The following is a 15,445-nucleotide window of genomic DNA, read 5'->3' on the forward strand; positions in this document are numbered from 1 at the left end:
CCAGCAATTGGTCCTTATCTTAAGTAAACTTATGCTCTGATATCACATGTATCCACTATAGCTCTTCACTTGAACCAGAACCATAGATGTCGTACAGTTTCTATTTTAATGATTTATTTTTAATTTAGAAATAGTTTATTGAATTTCGCAAAAACTGGAAGTCGCTCGCTGCTGCGGATGCTCGTGCCACTAAGAAGCAAGAGCTTAGGGCCCTACGGCTTGGGGGCCCCGATACGAACACTCTATACTTCTCCAATTGCCGCTCAGAATATGCACCTTCTTCTTTCTCCAGCTGATGAATAGTCAGCTGAAGCAATACATAATGTATGCATCCAAATTTCATTATGTTTTCTCATAATTTATCTTAGAACTGGTCAGCGGACATGGATTTACATTTGCACTTAGTAAAGCGTGCTACAATGTTTCCCAGGGCATTATCGAGGACCGCAATCGTACTTCTGTTCCTGGGAAAACATATGAAGAGGTATGAGATGCGACATAGACATGCAGACTCATGTAATGTTCCTCTAGGGCCATCGAAGCACGAATAAACAAGACATATAAGCTGACACACTGGCCAACGCGCAGGGAGGCAGTTCACACATAAGATGCGCGTATCCTGTAGCTTCACTTGCCAGGACACCGATCACACTCGACATAACGCACAAAAGCTTCTTTTTAGCACTCCGTAAGAGCAAACATCTAGCTTCAAAATTTCGGTGGGATAACGTAATACATCATGTCTCAAATTCAAAAGTTACACACCTGAACAGGCGTCATTTTTTCGAAGTGAAGTTCTTGAATTGCCTTTCGGACCTCATCGTGTACTTTCAGTGACGTCCACGACGAATCGACGCTTTCAGACATGACAATAAATGGTACTATAACCTTTAAAACTGTCAACTCGATGTCTGAGCCCGCACTGCAAAGCGCTTACAGCGCACAAGAGTGTCAACAGCGAACGCAGGCAAGTCAAACACACAGCCATAGGCTATGACACAGCATGCAGCATGCATGCAGTATACAGGTACAGTGTAATACAGGTATACACGTGCGGTTTTGGATTTTTTGGATGTATCACACTGGCTTCAGTTGACTTCTGTACTGACTGAATGGTGAGTACCAAGTCGTAGTAAAGTCAAGTCTAGCAGGCTACCGCGCGGACGCTACGGCTGTTTTGGTTTCGCCAGTTTTTTCGGTCTGTGACTCTTCCGCACAGTGGAGTAATGATTGGAGCACTTTCTCCTCAGTTTTGAGTATTTCTGTGCGAGCCGTCGGAACTCATTCGTGCCTGCGTATGCGGTACTGCGAAGATATACGTTTACAGTTCCTTTCGTCTTTCCCGGTTGCAGGTATGAAGTTCGGAATGACACAGAGGATCGTCGCGCGAGTTTTCGTAAACTTGCTGCATTGCATTTCTCTATTTCAGTGAACTAAGAGAACCATGGCCCCGAACATGAGAACTGATGTTATTTTGCTGGAAGGAATGACATGTCCAGTTTGCGTTGAAATAATCAACAAGAAGCTGGTGAATCTAAGCGGTGTTGAAACTGTTCACGTAAGTTAATTCATTAGTAGTGTGTGTATGTACGATTCACGTATCTCTTCATATTTATTTTAAAAGAAAACAAGAATACTGTTTAGTAGTGGGAACCGTTTGAGCTTTACATTAATGTTGTTATGAAGTTGTGATTTTCGTTTCACAACGTGCTAGTTGTGGCAACGCACCTTAATTGCGCATATAATCGAGTTAAATATACGCCTACTTTATTACGTTAGCCGGCTCCTGTTCACATAACTATAACGCTCAGTCATATAGGTGAACACGGCGGGCGTCAAGTAGCTTGCCCGTGAGAGCACGCCCGCACTATAGTGCGCCGAGGTGGTATAGTGGTTTCAGATTCCTATTTGTAATGCGAAGCGGGCTGCTTTCCCCTCGCTTGCCTGTCGCCTCCGCTGAAGCATATGAGCCGCCCTACGAGCTGGTGTAACCGCTGTTTGCAGGTGGATCTGGAGGAAAATGAAGCCGTCGTCAAGTATGATCCAAGTGAGGTAACCCTGCGTGAGATCACCCGGGCAGTAATAGAAAGTGGCTTCAATGCACGAACCAAGAACTCGTGTCCAAGCCTTGAAGACATCACGCTTCTCATTGGTGGCATGATGTGCAACGACTGCGTTGGCAAAGTGACGGCAAATGTTGCTCAGATCAAAGGAGTTTGCCGTGTTGATGTTTCCTTGGATAAGGGCAGAGCCAATGTTACATTTGAAACAACTCAAACTGACCCTCTTGCTATTCAGTCTACAGTAAACAACCTTGGTTTTGTTGTGACTCTCCCTGAAAGTATCCAGCCCTCATCTGTCACTCTTTCTGTTGAAGGTGTTGCTTGCAACCTATGCGTTACATCAGTTGAACGAGTGCTTTTTGCAAAACCAGGGGTAAAGTCAGTTTTCGTGTCCCTTGAAGAGCAGAAGGTGCTAGTTGAATTCTGCAGCTATGAAGTGAGAGCGTATGACTTGTGTCGAGCCGTATGCAATGCAGGGTACTCGGCAACAATCATCTGTGAACAAGGACCCCCCGACCTTGTTTCGGCATTGTTCAGCATCACAGGCATGACATGCATGTCTTGTGTGGCCTCCTTAGAAGGATTGTTGTCTCAGACTGAAGGAGTTGAAGGTGTCAAGGTGTCTCTTCAGGAAGGTACTGCTGCCGTTGTCTACGTCTCGTCATTATTGACAAGCCAAAAGATTGTGGAAATTATCAGTGACTCTGGTTATGGCTGTCAGATCAAGGAGCAGGCTCGGAAAGGTTCCATAGCATCAGAGGACACACCACTTCTTGAAGCACAGTTTAGCAAAACTGCATCATGTTTGTCTATTTCCTCCTTAGACAATGGTAAGTGCCTACCTCTTTTTTATGCTGCATTTCTTTTTACAGAGGATCTTTATCAATAGTGATAGCTTTAGTTCTAGGCTCCTGATACAAAGCAACTTGATACAAAGCAAGACACAGTATATGGTGAAGAGTACATAATAACTGTGCTATGCTTTTATCTCATTACTGTACATTGTGCTTCTATGAGCTTTCTGTGCTGGTTCTACTTTACCAATCATTGCAATCTGCCACATCTTCATAGTCTGTAAATTACCATTATGAAGGTGGTATGGCAAGGGAAACATAGCATATTATTTTGCAATACAACAAGAGCACTTCATGTGGCACCATATATTGCTCATATCCCGTGCAGCGCAATGAGCCTAGCACATTTAGTGGGATTTTGAGTATTTCTGTAATGTAGTAACAATATAACATATTGTGAAGAATACAGATCTATGTGGCTATTGCACAATGCGAAAAAATCCGCAAACAGGGGGTGGGTGCTCGAGCCGACGTTTCGACAAGTGGATTTGTATTCTTGAAGGCTGGCACTAAGGATCAGTTCCAGCCTTGAAGAAGACAAGTCTTCCACTTCCTGCCGTTTTTTGGATTGCACATTGTGTGCTTTATTTCCAATGAATGCTTTGTGTAGCTTAGGAGCTGGAAAGTGGTAGAAATGCACATCAAAGGCCTTAACCATTTTTTTATCTCTTGTTGTCTTACCCCCCTCCTTTTGCAGTCTTTGCCAAATCATTCATGTCAACTTGATTCTTGCTAGTGGCAAGCTGCCCAGTGTTTCATATGGATCCATGCTGAAATATTGGCAGCGCAAACTAACGCGACACTTCTGTGTCCCCTTCTGTGTCCCGTTAGTTTGCGCTGCCAATATTTCAGTATAAACCTATACCAACTAGCCCGCCTTTCAACCCTGCTGCATTTCATATGGATCCAAATGCGAATAGTTTGTAATAGTTCACCAAATGAAATCTTGATTTTAAAAGTATGTAGGCATAAATTTGTAGAAAATCCACATCGTACATTGTTCTGAGCATATCGGGAAATGGTAAAATTGAGAGTGGTGTGGCTTTTTTAGAAAACCAGTAAATTGGCACATATAGTTGCAATTTTTTTTGCTGCTGAATAATATATTTCCTAAGAGTCGTACCGCACAAAAAAACATTTAGTAGCATTTGCTGTAGTTAAACAGATTGTCCCAAAATTTTGTTTTTAGCAATGATGTTCTGAAAGCATGGCTTCTCTCATGTTACCACTGCAGCGCGAGAGGCACCTCATTTGGCTGACAGGTCCATGTTCACTTTTGATGTGGGCTTTTGCTAACTTACAGTATAAGTCTCTATTTTGATATTGACTGACCGATCTAAGCATTGTTAGAAACACACACACAGAAATCTAATGCAATTCTCTATGACATGGTGAAGAAATTGCCAGGGTTGTCCTTCAACTTCACCCCTGCACATAATGCTGCTCCCTGATAATTGCTTGTGAGTTTTCCATAATATCAGACCGTGACAGGCAAATCAGCAACAAACTTGGGGAGAGGCAATGCCCTTCATATCTATACACCCGAGACAACAATGGATAACTCGTGCATTGTCTGTTTTATTGCACAGTTCACTCCGCTAGCTGTTTCGGTGCTGAAGAAGAATATATAAATGGCTCTTCCAGCTTCTCTACTGTTTTTCTTTTTTTGCTAATGTGTTGTCTCGCATCTCACAGCCAGTTGCTCATTGGCTGTAAGAAGGCTGAAGAAGCTAAAGGTTTCTTAAAACTGAACACTGATACAAACTGTTGCTTCACACTGCACACCAGAGGGTGGAGTGGAATGGCATCGTGTTGTATCTCTCTGATATTTGTTTATGAGTGTATCACTTCCAGAATATTTTGCAAGTTTGCTTGACTGTTTTTCTTAAAAGTATTTTTTCTCTTATTTTATTTTTCTTTAGGTTCAAGGGAAGCAGTGTTTTCACCAGTGGCAAATAAATTGCAATTAGCACCAACACCAAAAATCTCATCAGATTCAGTGCGTAATAAAGATGTGCCTTTGCAGAAATGCCATCTTTACGTTAGAGGCATGACGTGTGCTTCCTGTGTATCAGCTGTTGAGAAGAACCTTCTAAAGCTGAATGGTATGTTTAGTATGTGACTTGGGCTTTATTTTGTGTTCTTGAATATAACACACGATTTAGTGCAGTGGTTTCAAAACATGCAGTGTCTGATGAACCCCTTTCGGCATACTTTTTTCGCCCATAATTAATGTAAACTTTGCACTGGTTACTTCTTATAGTGTGCAGTGTAAATTGAGCACCAATACTAAAGTCTTTCTTTTCAATACCTACAAGGCGAGAGAGCATTGCAGAAGCAAGTGGTAGCGTGAAAACAGCAGGTAATGATACAATATAGAAAGTAATAACAAAGAGACGATGTAAAACAAGTGAATGTCATTAAACAGGAATGAACAAGTTGTCAGTAGTTGATTTAAATGCACTGGTATTATTGATTGTTGCTTTGGAGATAGGCAACTAGTTCCAGTCGATTCTGGGAATAAATGAGTTCATGAAACCACTTTGTGCTTGAAAAGGAAGTGTCCACTTTTTATGGATGATCAATTGAAGGTGACAGGTAGAGTGTATCAGAAAGCTGTTGGTATTTGACTTGTTTATTGTGAAATATTTTGTTAACCCTTTGAGACGCTATGTACACAATTGTGTACACCACTTGTATTTGCTCTTTGAATCGACTAAGGGCTACGGAACAGCCAGATACATTGAGGTTTGGATGAATTGAACCTCCTGCATAATAAATTTGTCCTCACTTCATTTTGCAGTGTGCTGTTGCATACGATTACTTTTCTGAAGGTACTACCATGGTCGACGAGTCGTTCGACATGCCACTTCCCACGAGCCATGTATAAAGTATAATTCTTCTTTGCACAAAATTGACATAACAAAAAACAAATTCGCACTATATTTCTAGCCTGAGATTTGATTCTGTTTATGCAAAAATAAGGCATGAATAGCTTCAGAATAAATAGATATTTAATTACCAACCAATTAGGAATGATTACTATAACGCGCATAAATTAACGTGTTATGACATTATTTTTGTTGCAATAGAACATCAAGTGCCTTGAAGCAATGTCGCATAGATTTGGCGCATTTACAGACAGTTCTTCATGGGTGGCATCTGAAAGGGTTAAATAAAATAAGGCAAGACAATTTTCAGCTTAAAGAGGAACGTTGAGAGCTAATTTCATAAAATGGGCCACTTATGTGCGAAAATAATGAAAGAGCAGCTTCAACTTTGTACAGACTCGGTGATGGTGTTTAATAAATAAAGACCTGTATCCTGAATTGAACTAGGTTATCCAAATTTCATGTGAATGTGGGTTTTGTAGAGAAGTAGATTTAGTGATGTTGGAGCCATGTAAAAATTTCTGCGCAAATAACCAAACAAGTGGTTTGGTATTGTGTTTCTCCCAGGAGAGGTTAGCTGTGATATGAATGCTGAGGTGATTGTATGAGATTACTTGTTCTGACTTGGGATAATTAACTGTGTATCCGTATATATTATCATGAAAAGGTTGACTTGATGTTCTCATTATCTTACATTCTTAGTAATAATGTATGCCACTTATTGTACCATATGTTAACATTGTATTGGCTTGAGGCAAATTTGGTTCAGAAGAAAGAGCAATTACTTCATCAGCAAGCAGCTTAATTTGAAAATAATTGTGTCAGGCAAATTACGCAGATTAGGAACTAAGGTATTGATATTTATTATTGCTTTTCTTCAAAGTTTTCCTAACTGATATATTCCGTTATATGTAGTCTTTTCACATAAATAGGAGATCAGTGCCTTTGAAATTTTTGCAGGTGAGGCAATGTTTTGTGCTTTCTTCCCAGCCACTACAGCTGCATTAGATATATCATGTGCCAGTAAAACGATTCTACGACAAATACTTTTAACCCACCCACCTGGTTGTCTAATGGTTATGGTGCTCGACTGCGGAACCGAAGGTCGCGGGATCGAATCCCGGCTGCGGCAGCCACATTTTCGGTGGAGGTGAAAATGCTTGTGGCCTGTGTACTTAAATTTAGGCGCACATTAAACAACCCCAGGTGGTTGAAATTTCCAGAGCCCTGCACTACGGAATCTCTCATAATCACATCGTGGTTTTGGGACGTTAAGCCCCAACAATTATTATTAATTACAAATACCTATATAATGAAATTATGTGTGTAATGAATTGAGTGTATCGCAGCTAAATTCCTGTTGTTCATATGTATTGCAAACACCCGTGCAATAAAGACAGCTACTGTAAATTTTTACATAAAATGAAGGAATTTAGGTATCCTGAACAGCTTATCCGTTGCATCACAACAGATGCCACAGACTGGAACTACCTGCCTCTACAGTCACCAGTGAGCTGTGGTCAGCACTAGTGCTAGTGACAGTGCAAGTGATGTGCTTGTCAAGTGTGCCAAGCTCTTCTGCACAGCTCCCAGCTGGAATAACCCTACTCATGTTGCTTATTGTAGCACAGTAATGGGTGTGATAGCTGATGAATACATCTTGGTTGATGATACCATGATGTACTCTGAAGTGATGACCAGTGCCATCAAGCACAAAAGTATGTTATGGTCATTGAAGGCAGCAGTTATGAGGAGAGAGCCAAACAAAGAATTTTGATGACAAGGGATGCATTATCAGTACTTCATGCTTTATAGCTTTAGCTTTGTTAATACCAAATACCATGATTTCAAAGTCTTGACTTAGGGCACATTTTCTTTTAATGCAATGTGCAGGAGAAAAATTTTGTGACTTCACTAAAAATGTTTTTGTATTTGTGGGAAATATTTTTTAATGGTTTTATATTATCGTTAGTAGTGTGTGCTATTTTTGCAACTAAGTTACGTTTATGAGAAACGACATTGGAGGCTCCATGTGCATTGTTGTCCACTTGTAGCCCAGTTGCCCAGTTGTTGCTTTAGGACTTTATACTCCACTTGTTATTTTAATGTTATCACAAGTTTAATTGGTGACATGATATGTCGGAGAATAAAGTGGCAATTATGGTTCACTTTTGAAAGGGATGGCGTGCTCCAATGCAAGCACAGTAAATTGTTTGGCTTGATTTTGATGCTTCTGCTAGAGGATCATACTGGTAACGAGCACTGACCCAGGTAGCTCTAATGTTATCAAAAGGTATTGGTTTTTCATAGTTACCCTGTTCGCTTCGCAACACTTTGTGTATAGTTTATGATTGGGAAAAGGGACTCAGTTGAAGTGACATGTAAAATTTGTTCATTTAATCTTACTTTTCATTATTCATTCAGGACTAAATTTTTTGCCTCTTCATTCATTTTTTGCCTTTATTCTTGTGCTCCGTCTTGTTTGCGCTGATTTTTTACGATGTGCATCAATTCCAACTCACCCACCTCTCTACCTTACTTCATTCAGAAGTAAGGTCTACCTATCTGAACATGAACATGTTTATTTGCCTATGTTCTGCTTTTTTTTTCTCTGCTTCTGTATCTCAGGTGTTGCCCAAGCACTTGTCAGTCTTCTGTCAGAAAGAGCAGAAGTGAAGTATGATCCGGAAAAAGTTTCACCTATGCAGCTTTCACAAGTGACGACTGATCTTGGTTATGATTCATCAATCATAGAAACAGCAGAACTTCAGCCAGGAGAAATTGATCTTTCAGTGAGTGTGCAGATTGCATCTGGGTGTTCATGTTTGCATATGCTTATGTGCATGTATGTGTTCAATTGTGTGCACTGTGCCGAAGTTGGCATAGTATGATGGCTGAACCTGCTTAAATGTAAAATCTCCGATTAACGCTGGCAGAAACTAAGTGCTAATAGCTGATTACTTTTAAGTGTGAGAATGTGCCTATTAAGAAGAGTGATCACTGAAGAAAAAAGGTCATTGTCTGTGTGATATTGTAAAGATACAAAAATTTGTAAGCAGCAGCTGAGGTAAAATTAAGGTGCAGTTGTCTCATCCTTGATATTGCTGGCTCTTACTCAGAGGAAATGTGAGATAGCTCTAGTCCTGTGTTCTTGTCTCGTTTTCATTTCTTTTGTGCTAGTGTTTTTTTTTTCTACTAATGTGCAGTAGATGCAGGGGTTGGTGTTAAAGGGACATTAAAGAGAAGTGACGTGCCTTGTCAAAATACCACTGCTGCTTTTTGTCAAAAAAGTGCTTAATTTAAGGGTGAATCACGTTCAAAGGGTCTGCACACTTCTGGCTCACACCAGAGTGGGAAGAATGACATCACTTACACCATTACTGTCCGAAAGGAGGCACAATGTTTTCTTGCCTAGAACACAAAACCAGGGCTAGAAAGTGAGCCAACAATCTAATGTAGACATGGCATTTCTTCTTGCTTGCAGTTTGAGGAAATTTTGCGAAATTTGAGCAAAGTGAGTGAAACACTACACATTAATGAAACTAGAGAAATGGGTGTACATGGGCAGTGAAACGTGTTGACCATCCACTTTGCCCGCATTGTTGTCAGGAGATGATGCCTTATTCACGGTGGCCACTGGCCATTACATGTTTCTGGCTCCTGCTGTTGGATCTGGTGCTTGCTGTACCCAAAAGCATAGCTTTCGAAACTGCTGGCTGTTATTTAGAGGAAATTGTTGCTGGTATGTGAGATTGTGCACCACGTAAGCTAATGTAAAGAAAAAATTTTCTCCGCATGCTATGCCCATTCTTCAAAGATGCCAACCTGAAAGCTAGGAGTGTCAGGTCTCATCTTTAACTTCTGCAAAATTGGAGTTAAGTAATCAAGGCCCTATGAAGTGAATATGGGAACCATTGTTTTAAAGTCCACCTTTATCTTGAACAGCTTTTCAACAAGGTAATCATAGAAGTTCCAACATTCACAGACCAATTGCAAGAGTGTCTTCCTTGATTTCCATGTAAAGGTTCTCTGTTTCTGAGAATATTTTTAGGGGCAAGCAATGACTTGAAGCTTGCCAAATTAATGCTCTGAACAGATCATGGGCACCCCTGATCTGCCGTGGCAGTTGCGTGCGGCGTTTAATCTGACAACGGGTCGAAGGCATAAGCAAAGATGATAGCGGTTACCCTTTTACTACCGGCTGGTGATAGCAAGCAATGACTGCTTGTCACATTGGGGAGGAGCTTTGCGCCAGTGCTCACTGTCTTGCATGCGTAATCATGCAAACCGCAGTTAAAATTACGGGATATCTCAGGGCACAGACATGCTAGAACAATTCTTCCAAGTGGAACTGTGTAGAAATGCACCTGCCTCCAACTTTTCAATATCAACACGCCCGCTTGCTGCACTGATTAAAAAGTTAATTATTCAATCTTAGTTAATTGGGAGGCGGACAGCGATAATTATTGCCTCACTTTGTGTCCCCCTGGATGCATAACTTATCTGAAAATGTGGTTTTCATGTTCTTCTCAGTGCTTAATTTTAACAAAACCATAAAGCTTAACTTTGAACACCTAATATATTGTAGTGAGCGAGACAGACACAACACCCGTTTGTCGGGCAAGCTGTTCTATTCTGCCTCTTCTTCTTCGCTGTCCTGCCCATGCCCCGCAACTGCCGTGCCACTCTTCACTACATTTGGCCACACTGCGGACCTGACAAAGAAAGAAAAGAATGACAGTTCATTTCAGCTGTAGCTGTTTGACTGTTTTCTTCAGGCACGACACATGCACGGCAAAGTTATTTCTTTTTCGCTTATCGAGAGTGAAGTTCGTATCTGAGGTGCTCACACGCCAGGTATTTTCTCCTACGCGCTCAGTAATTGCGAATGGCCCATTGACCTTAGTGAGTAGCTTCTTGCCCAGCCCACTGCCACCTTTTTGCACCCACACCTCGTCACCAATGTCGTAAACAGGAGCAGGTCTACAGCGGCTGTCATAGTAGCGCTTTTGATTTTCTTGTGCTTGGGTAGCTTTCTTGATTGCCACAGTTCTGATCTTCTGACAGGTTGATTTGCGATCATCGGAGCGTGTGACTATAATGGGAGCATCTAGACTGAGGACCGCTTTCAGCTGTGGCGGTTTTCTATAGACAATTTCATAAAGCGTTTACCCGGTAGACGTCTACAGTGCCGTGTTGCGTTAACCGCAAAAGCGGCTGGCGGAAGATGCCCGTCCCATTCGTTCTCTCCCTTTTTCTGTACTCTCGTATATGGAGCGAGTCGTGCCTGGATGTTCTTGTTGGTTCGCTTCGTAAGGCCGTTTCCCTGTGGATGAAACGTGGATGTGTAGTGATGCTGCACACCTGCCGTGCAAAGGTACTTTTTTAGTTCCCGACTGCGAAATGTTGTAGCCCGACCCGATATTAACTTCTTTGGCTAGCCATGCCTCCATTCAGATTGGTGCTTCAGGAAATCGATTAGGTAAGTGATTTCAAGTACTAATAGTATGGCTTCCACTTTCACATATTTCGACTGGTAGTCTACTGCTACAATGATATAGCAGTTTCCCACAGTGGTGGTGGGCAGAGGTCCTATGTAATCAATGCCAACCGTGTGCAAAATAGTTTCAGGTATCCGGATAGGTGTTAGTAATCCAGGCTGGCACCCCAGCAGTCGCTTAAACTGCTGACAGATTTCACAACTGGCGACGTACAAACGGACACTACTTTGAATCTTCGGCCACCATAAACGTTCTTGTAATTTGCGGAGCGTGGCTCGTTGGCCGGTGTGTCCGCCTTCTGGGGAGCTATAAATGGCTCGTAATATTTCTGACCAGTAAGATTTAGGGACGACCAGCAGGTAACATTCTTCAGATCGGTCCTCTTGCAAGTGATGCCAGTACAAAGGAAGATTGCGCATCACAAACATCGAGTTGTTTCATTTGTCAGCGATAGATGCAATTATTGAGGCGGAGTCTTTGTCCTCCAGTTGGGCTTTGGAGATGCCCAGCTGGGCAAATAAAATTTGGTTTTGCCTCGTTTGTGGCACACAGTCAAGGGGGTTCCATGAGAGGGCATCAGCGATTTTATGTAGCCCCTCAACGCAATGGCGCACGTTGAAATCATATTCTTGCAGTGTGATTATCCACCGGGCAAATTCGTGCTTTAGTTGCTGCTTGGAAAACATCCATGCTATTGCAGAATTATCAGTCACCACCGGGAATTTGCGCCCGAAAAGATAATGTCCAGATGTATCATCGACGCTCTATACCAGTGCAAGACATTCCAGCTCATCGGAGTGATAGTGGCGCTCGGTGTCTGAAAGTTTTCGGCTGGCATAAGCAACAACATGCTCTATACCATTTGGATCACGCTGCACTAGCACTGCCCCTAGACCAACTTGGCTGGCTTTGGTGTGCACTTCGGCGGTCCAGTAATCATTGAAGTGACTTAATATTAGGCAGCAAGGGAGCTCTTGTTTTATCATTCGAAAAGCGTTATCTTGCAATGCGCCCCATTCAAACCGTGCGTCCTTTTTAAGAAGACCGCTCAAGGGAGCTGCAATCGAAGCGAAGTGAGGAATAAACCTTTGCAAATACGAAGCCATACCCATAAATGAGTGAACCTGTTTCAAGCAGGTTGGTGTGGGATACTCCGGCACCACAGCGATACGGTGTCAGAGTCTGTGTGTGTGAGAAGTCCATGAGGGTGGCCCGAATTGCTTGTGCGTTAAACTGAAAGATAGAAACAAAAAACAAAAGGAGCTCTGTGGAGAACTGCCAATTTAATTTGCAGTGAAAACACTCGTTATCTTTGCCTGCGTGCACTTAACTAGCAGTGGTCGTGTACACTTTTCATAGCCCCAGAAGCCTCAGTGCTTCCTCTATTTTCTCATGGGCCCCTCATGGGCCCTAGCAAACGGTCTCAAGAGAGGGACTGCATCCATCACCTGGCTTGGAGTGGGCAAAGGAGCTTCGAGGTCTTCCCCAAAGACTCTGTGCTGCTTTTTTTTTACTCATTTATTGCTCAAGCTTACTCAAATCGCTTTTTCACTCATTTATTTGAGGAAAAGTTTTGTTGAATCAGGTTTGATGGCAAAGTTAGCTTCGTTAATTCAGGTTGATGACAAAATTGAACCCTATGGGTACCTGCCAGGGAATTTATTTATTTATTTCAAGAAAGAATAACAATTTCTTCTTTAGATGGGGACCTTCGGGAAATCTGGTTTTGTTTTATCAAGTTTTATCAGTGCTTCCTTAATTGTTGTGCAGCACTGGTAGACGAGCTTGAGCTGGGCTATTCCTGTGGTTTGATAGGTAGGATAATAGCAGGGAGATTAAACCGATGGACACCTGGTTGACTGTTCTGCATGAAGGAAAGGTATTGAGCAATTGAAAGAAAGATAGAGAAAGTTCGTTTGTACAGTAGTAGACAGAGGCAATCCATAAACGTTTTCTCAAGTCTATTGATTTCAAAAAAGTCATTCAAGAATGTGCATTTGTAGCTGTCAGTGCATGTGATGGATGAGGCCATGCACCCACGGTCATTGCTTCTGTAAGGATTTGATTGTTCAGTTGAGCGTGCTTCGAAGAGACTGATGTTAGACATTGAAGCAGGCACCGTGGCAGAAGACATGCTTGATGACCTCTTCATAGTTGCAGTTACCACATATGGGGTAGGCAGCCATACTAATGAGGAGGAGGTATGAATTTATGAAGGCAGTCCTAGGTATAGGTGCCACAGCAGGGTAATGTTGCACCATTAGATGACTGAGTGTAACTGCAGTTACATTGATAATAAGTATAAATAAATCATCATGCCAGTTTTGAAGAACCTGCATAACGTCTTGAAGAATTTGGTGAAGCTCTTCAGCTCTACCTGCTGTTGATGATAGAGTAGCCATGAATTACATATTGTTATGGGCGCATTTAGCAACTTCATCAGTAAAATGGTCGCTAAAAATACTACAGTGACAAGACAGCTGCTGGAAAACGTCTTTTTTTTTTTCAACTTCACAGTGAGAGCTTTCTACAATGCTTGAAATCAGCTGCTCTTAATTTCTATGTCATAGTAATTATTACAAGCTTTTAGAGACTGATTTCGAATAACAGAACACTGTTTGTTTACACAGTGATTCCTGCTCTACCCAGCAAACACTGGCATGGAAGGCTGTCATATGTGATGCAGTCATATACAGTACTTGCAATTTGACTATGTCCAGATAGATGGGCTGGAAAGGTGGCTGCAGCCATAGAACTTGTATGAGGAACCCAACTGTTGAAGTAAATACGGATGCAGTCTGTATACATTTCATGCAGAAGTGGTAGTGCATGAACCTTCCTCATGTACCACAAAGGATATTGTGATCTTGCAGTGGGTGTGAAGCTCTTTCAAAGGGCAAATTAGTGAGGCACAATGGTTCTTAAAAAAGGGCCAACAAAATGAGCAAACAAAATGATATTCAGGTATCCAGAATAAATGTTGAATATGTATGTCAGTAGCTTTGTAAGTAGCTATATGAGAAAGAAGCTTCCCATCTTGAATCTGTAGTTAGTGAGGAAGTATCAGAAATAAGGTTTGTTCTTGAGTGTTTCAAGTGTTTGTTTTGAAAGGGCTATTTTGTTGGCATTAGTTTTCATTTTGAAGTTTAATGGTTGGGTTTGATGCCTCCCGTGTTTCAGCACTCAGCACCCACTGCAGGGGTCTAGTGTTTAGGTGCTTGACTGCTGGCCTGAAGGTTGCGGGATCGAATCCCGGCCACGGCGGCTGCATTTCGATGGAGGCAAAATGCGAGAGGCCCGTGTACCTAGATTTAAGTGCACATTAAAGAACCCCAGGTGGTCGAAATTTCCAGAGCCCTCCACTATGGCATCCCTCATTATCATATTGTGGTTTTGGGACGTGAAACCTCAAAAATTAATAATTAATCCAGCACTCAGCAACTTTGCTGTTCCAAGGGATTCTGGGTCTGGGAGTGACTTGTTTAGTATCAACATAATTGAGGTGCCATGGCACGCATCGAGACACCATGATCCTTCTTTCAGCAGCTCCTACTGATTTTCAAGCATGATTGATAGAGAGGACAAGGGTAGCACTCTTGAATTGGGCACCAGCACCATGGTTTCAGAATAGTGGTCTTCTGTAAACATTATTACGCGTACCTCAGATATAAGTCTATTTGCACTGTTTATTTTCGTTAGACCAAAGGTGATGAAGATGGTGATCGCCTAGCAATCGAAACCACGTCTTCCTCCTCATGTTCGGTGCAGCAATGCTGAGGCAGCTGTTGTATATCAATAAATAAGGGCATGAGGTTTAGCTGTATTAAAAACTAATTCTTGTCCCATTTCAGAGGATGCCAAATGATTTGTCTTTGGCAACAAACAGAACTTTGTTGACAGATGGCACTTTATTATGGAGCTAAATCACGGTGTTCCTCTGCGATTTTGTCGTACTTCGTGGGGCCGCTTCATAATTAAGAATTATGGATTATCATTGCTCCTCAGTGTCTGGTCTATGTTAGAGAACAGAGGCATCATGTCAAGCAGTGTTCACCATTTATGAAAATTTAAGCTAACCAAAGTGTTTTCTTTTTCTTAATTTTGCTTAATTAATACGCTTTAACTTCTACCTAATC

General features: G+C 41.8%; 2 protein-coding genes across 2 annotated transcripts in view; one reads left to right on the forward strand and one right to left on the reverse strand.

The window, feature by feature from the left end:
- LOC119401853 (ATP-dependent RNA helicase DDX55) overlaps nucleotides 1-1,028 on the reverse strand; it is a 38,677-nt gene extending 37,649 nt beyond the window's left edge. Inside the window, exon 1 of the mRNA XM_037668850.2 lies at nucleotides 766-1,028. Coding sequence (XP_037524778.1) covers nucleotides 766-867 — 102 coding nt within the window. The 5' untranslated portion in view covers nucleotides 868-1,028. The remainder of the gene's footprint in view (nucleotides 1-765) is intronic.
- A 129-nt stretch (nucleotides 1,029-1,157) lies between these two features.
- The window catches only part of LOC119401886 (copper-transporting ATPase 2), a gene marked incomplete in the record, with an annotated part of 81,706 nt that continues 67,418 nt past the window's right edge, over nucleotides 1,158-15,445 (forward strand). Inside the window, 5 exon segments of the mRNA XM_037668896.2 lie at nucleotides 1,158-1,352; nucleotides 1,430-1,558; nucleotides 2,005-2,893; nucleotides 4,840-5,022; nucleotides 8,437-8,600. Coding sequence (XP_037524824.1) covers nucleotides 1,445-1,558; nucleotides 2,005-2,893; nucleotides 4,840-5,022; nucleotides 8,437-8,600 — 1,350 coding nt within the window.

The sequence above is a fragment of the Rhipicephalus sanguineus genome, chromosome 1 (assembly GCF_013339695.2).
Source record: "Rhipicephalus sanguineus isolate Rsan-2018 chromosome 1, BIME_Rsan_1.4, whole genome shotgun sequence".
Classification (NCBI taxonomy): domain Eukaryota; kingdom Metazoa; phylum Arthropoda; class Arachnida; order Ixodida; family Ixodidae; genus Rhipicephalus; species Rhipicephalus sanguineus.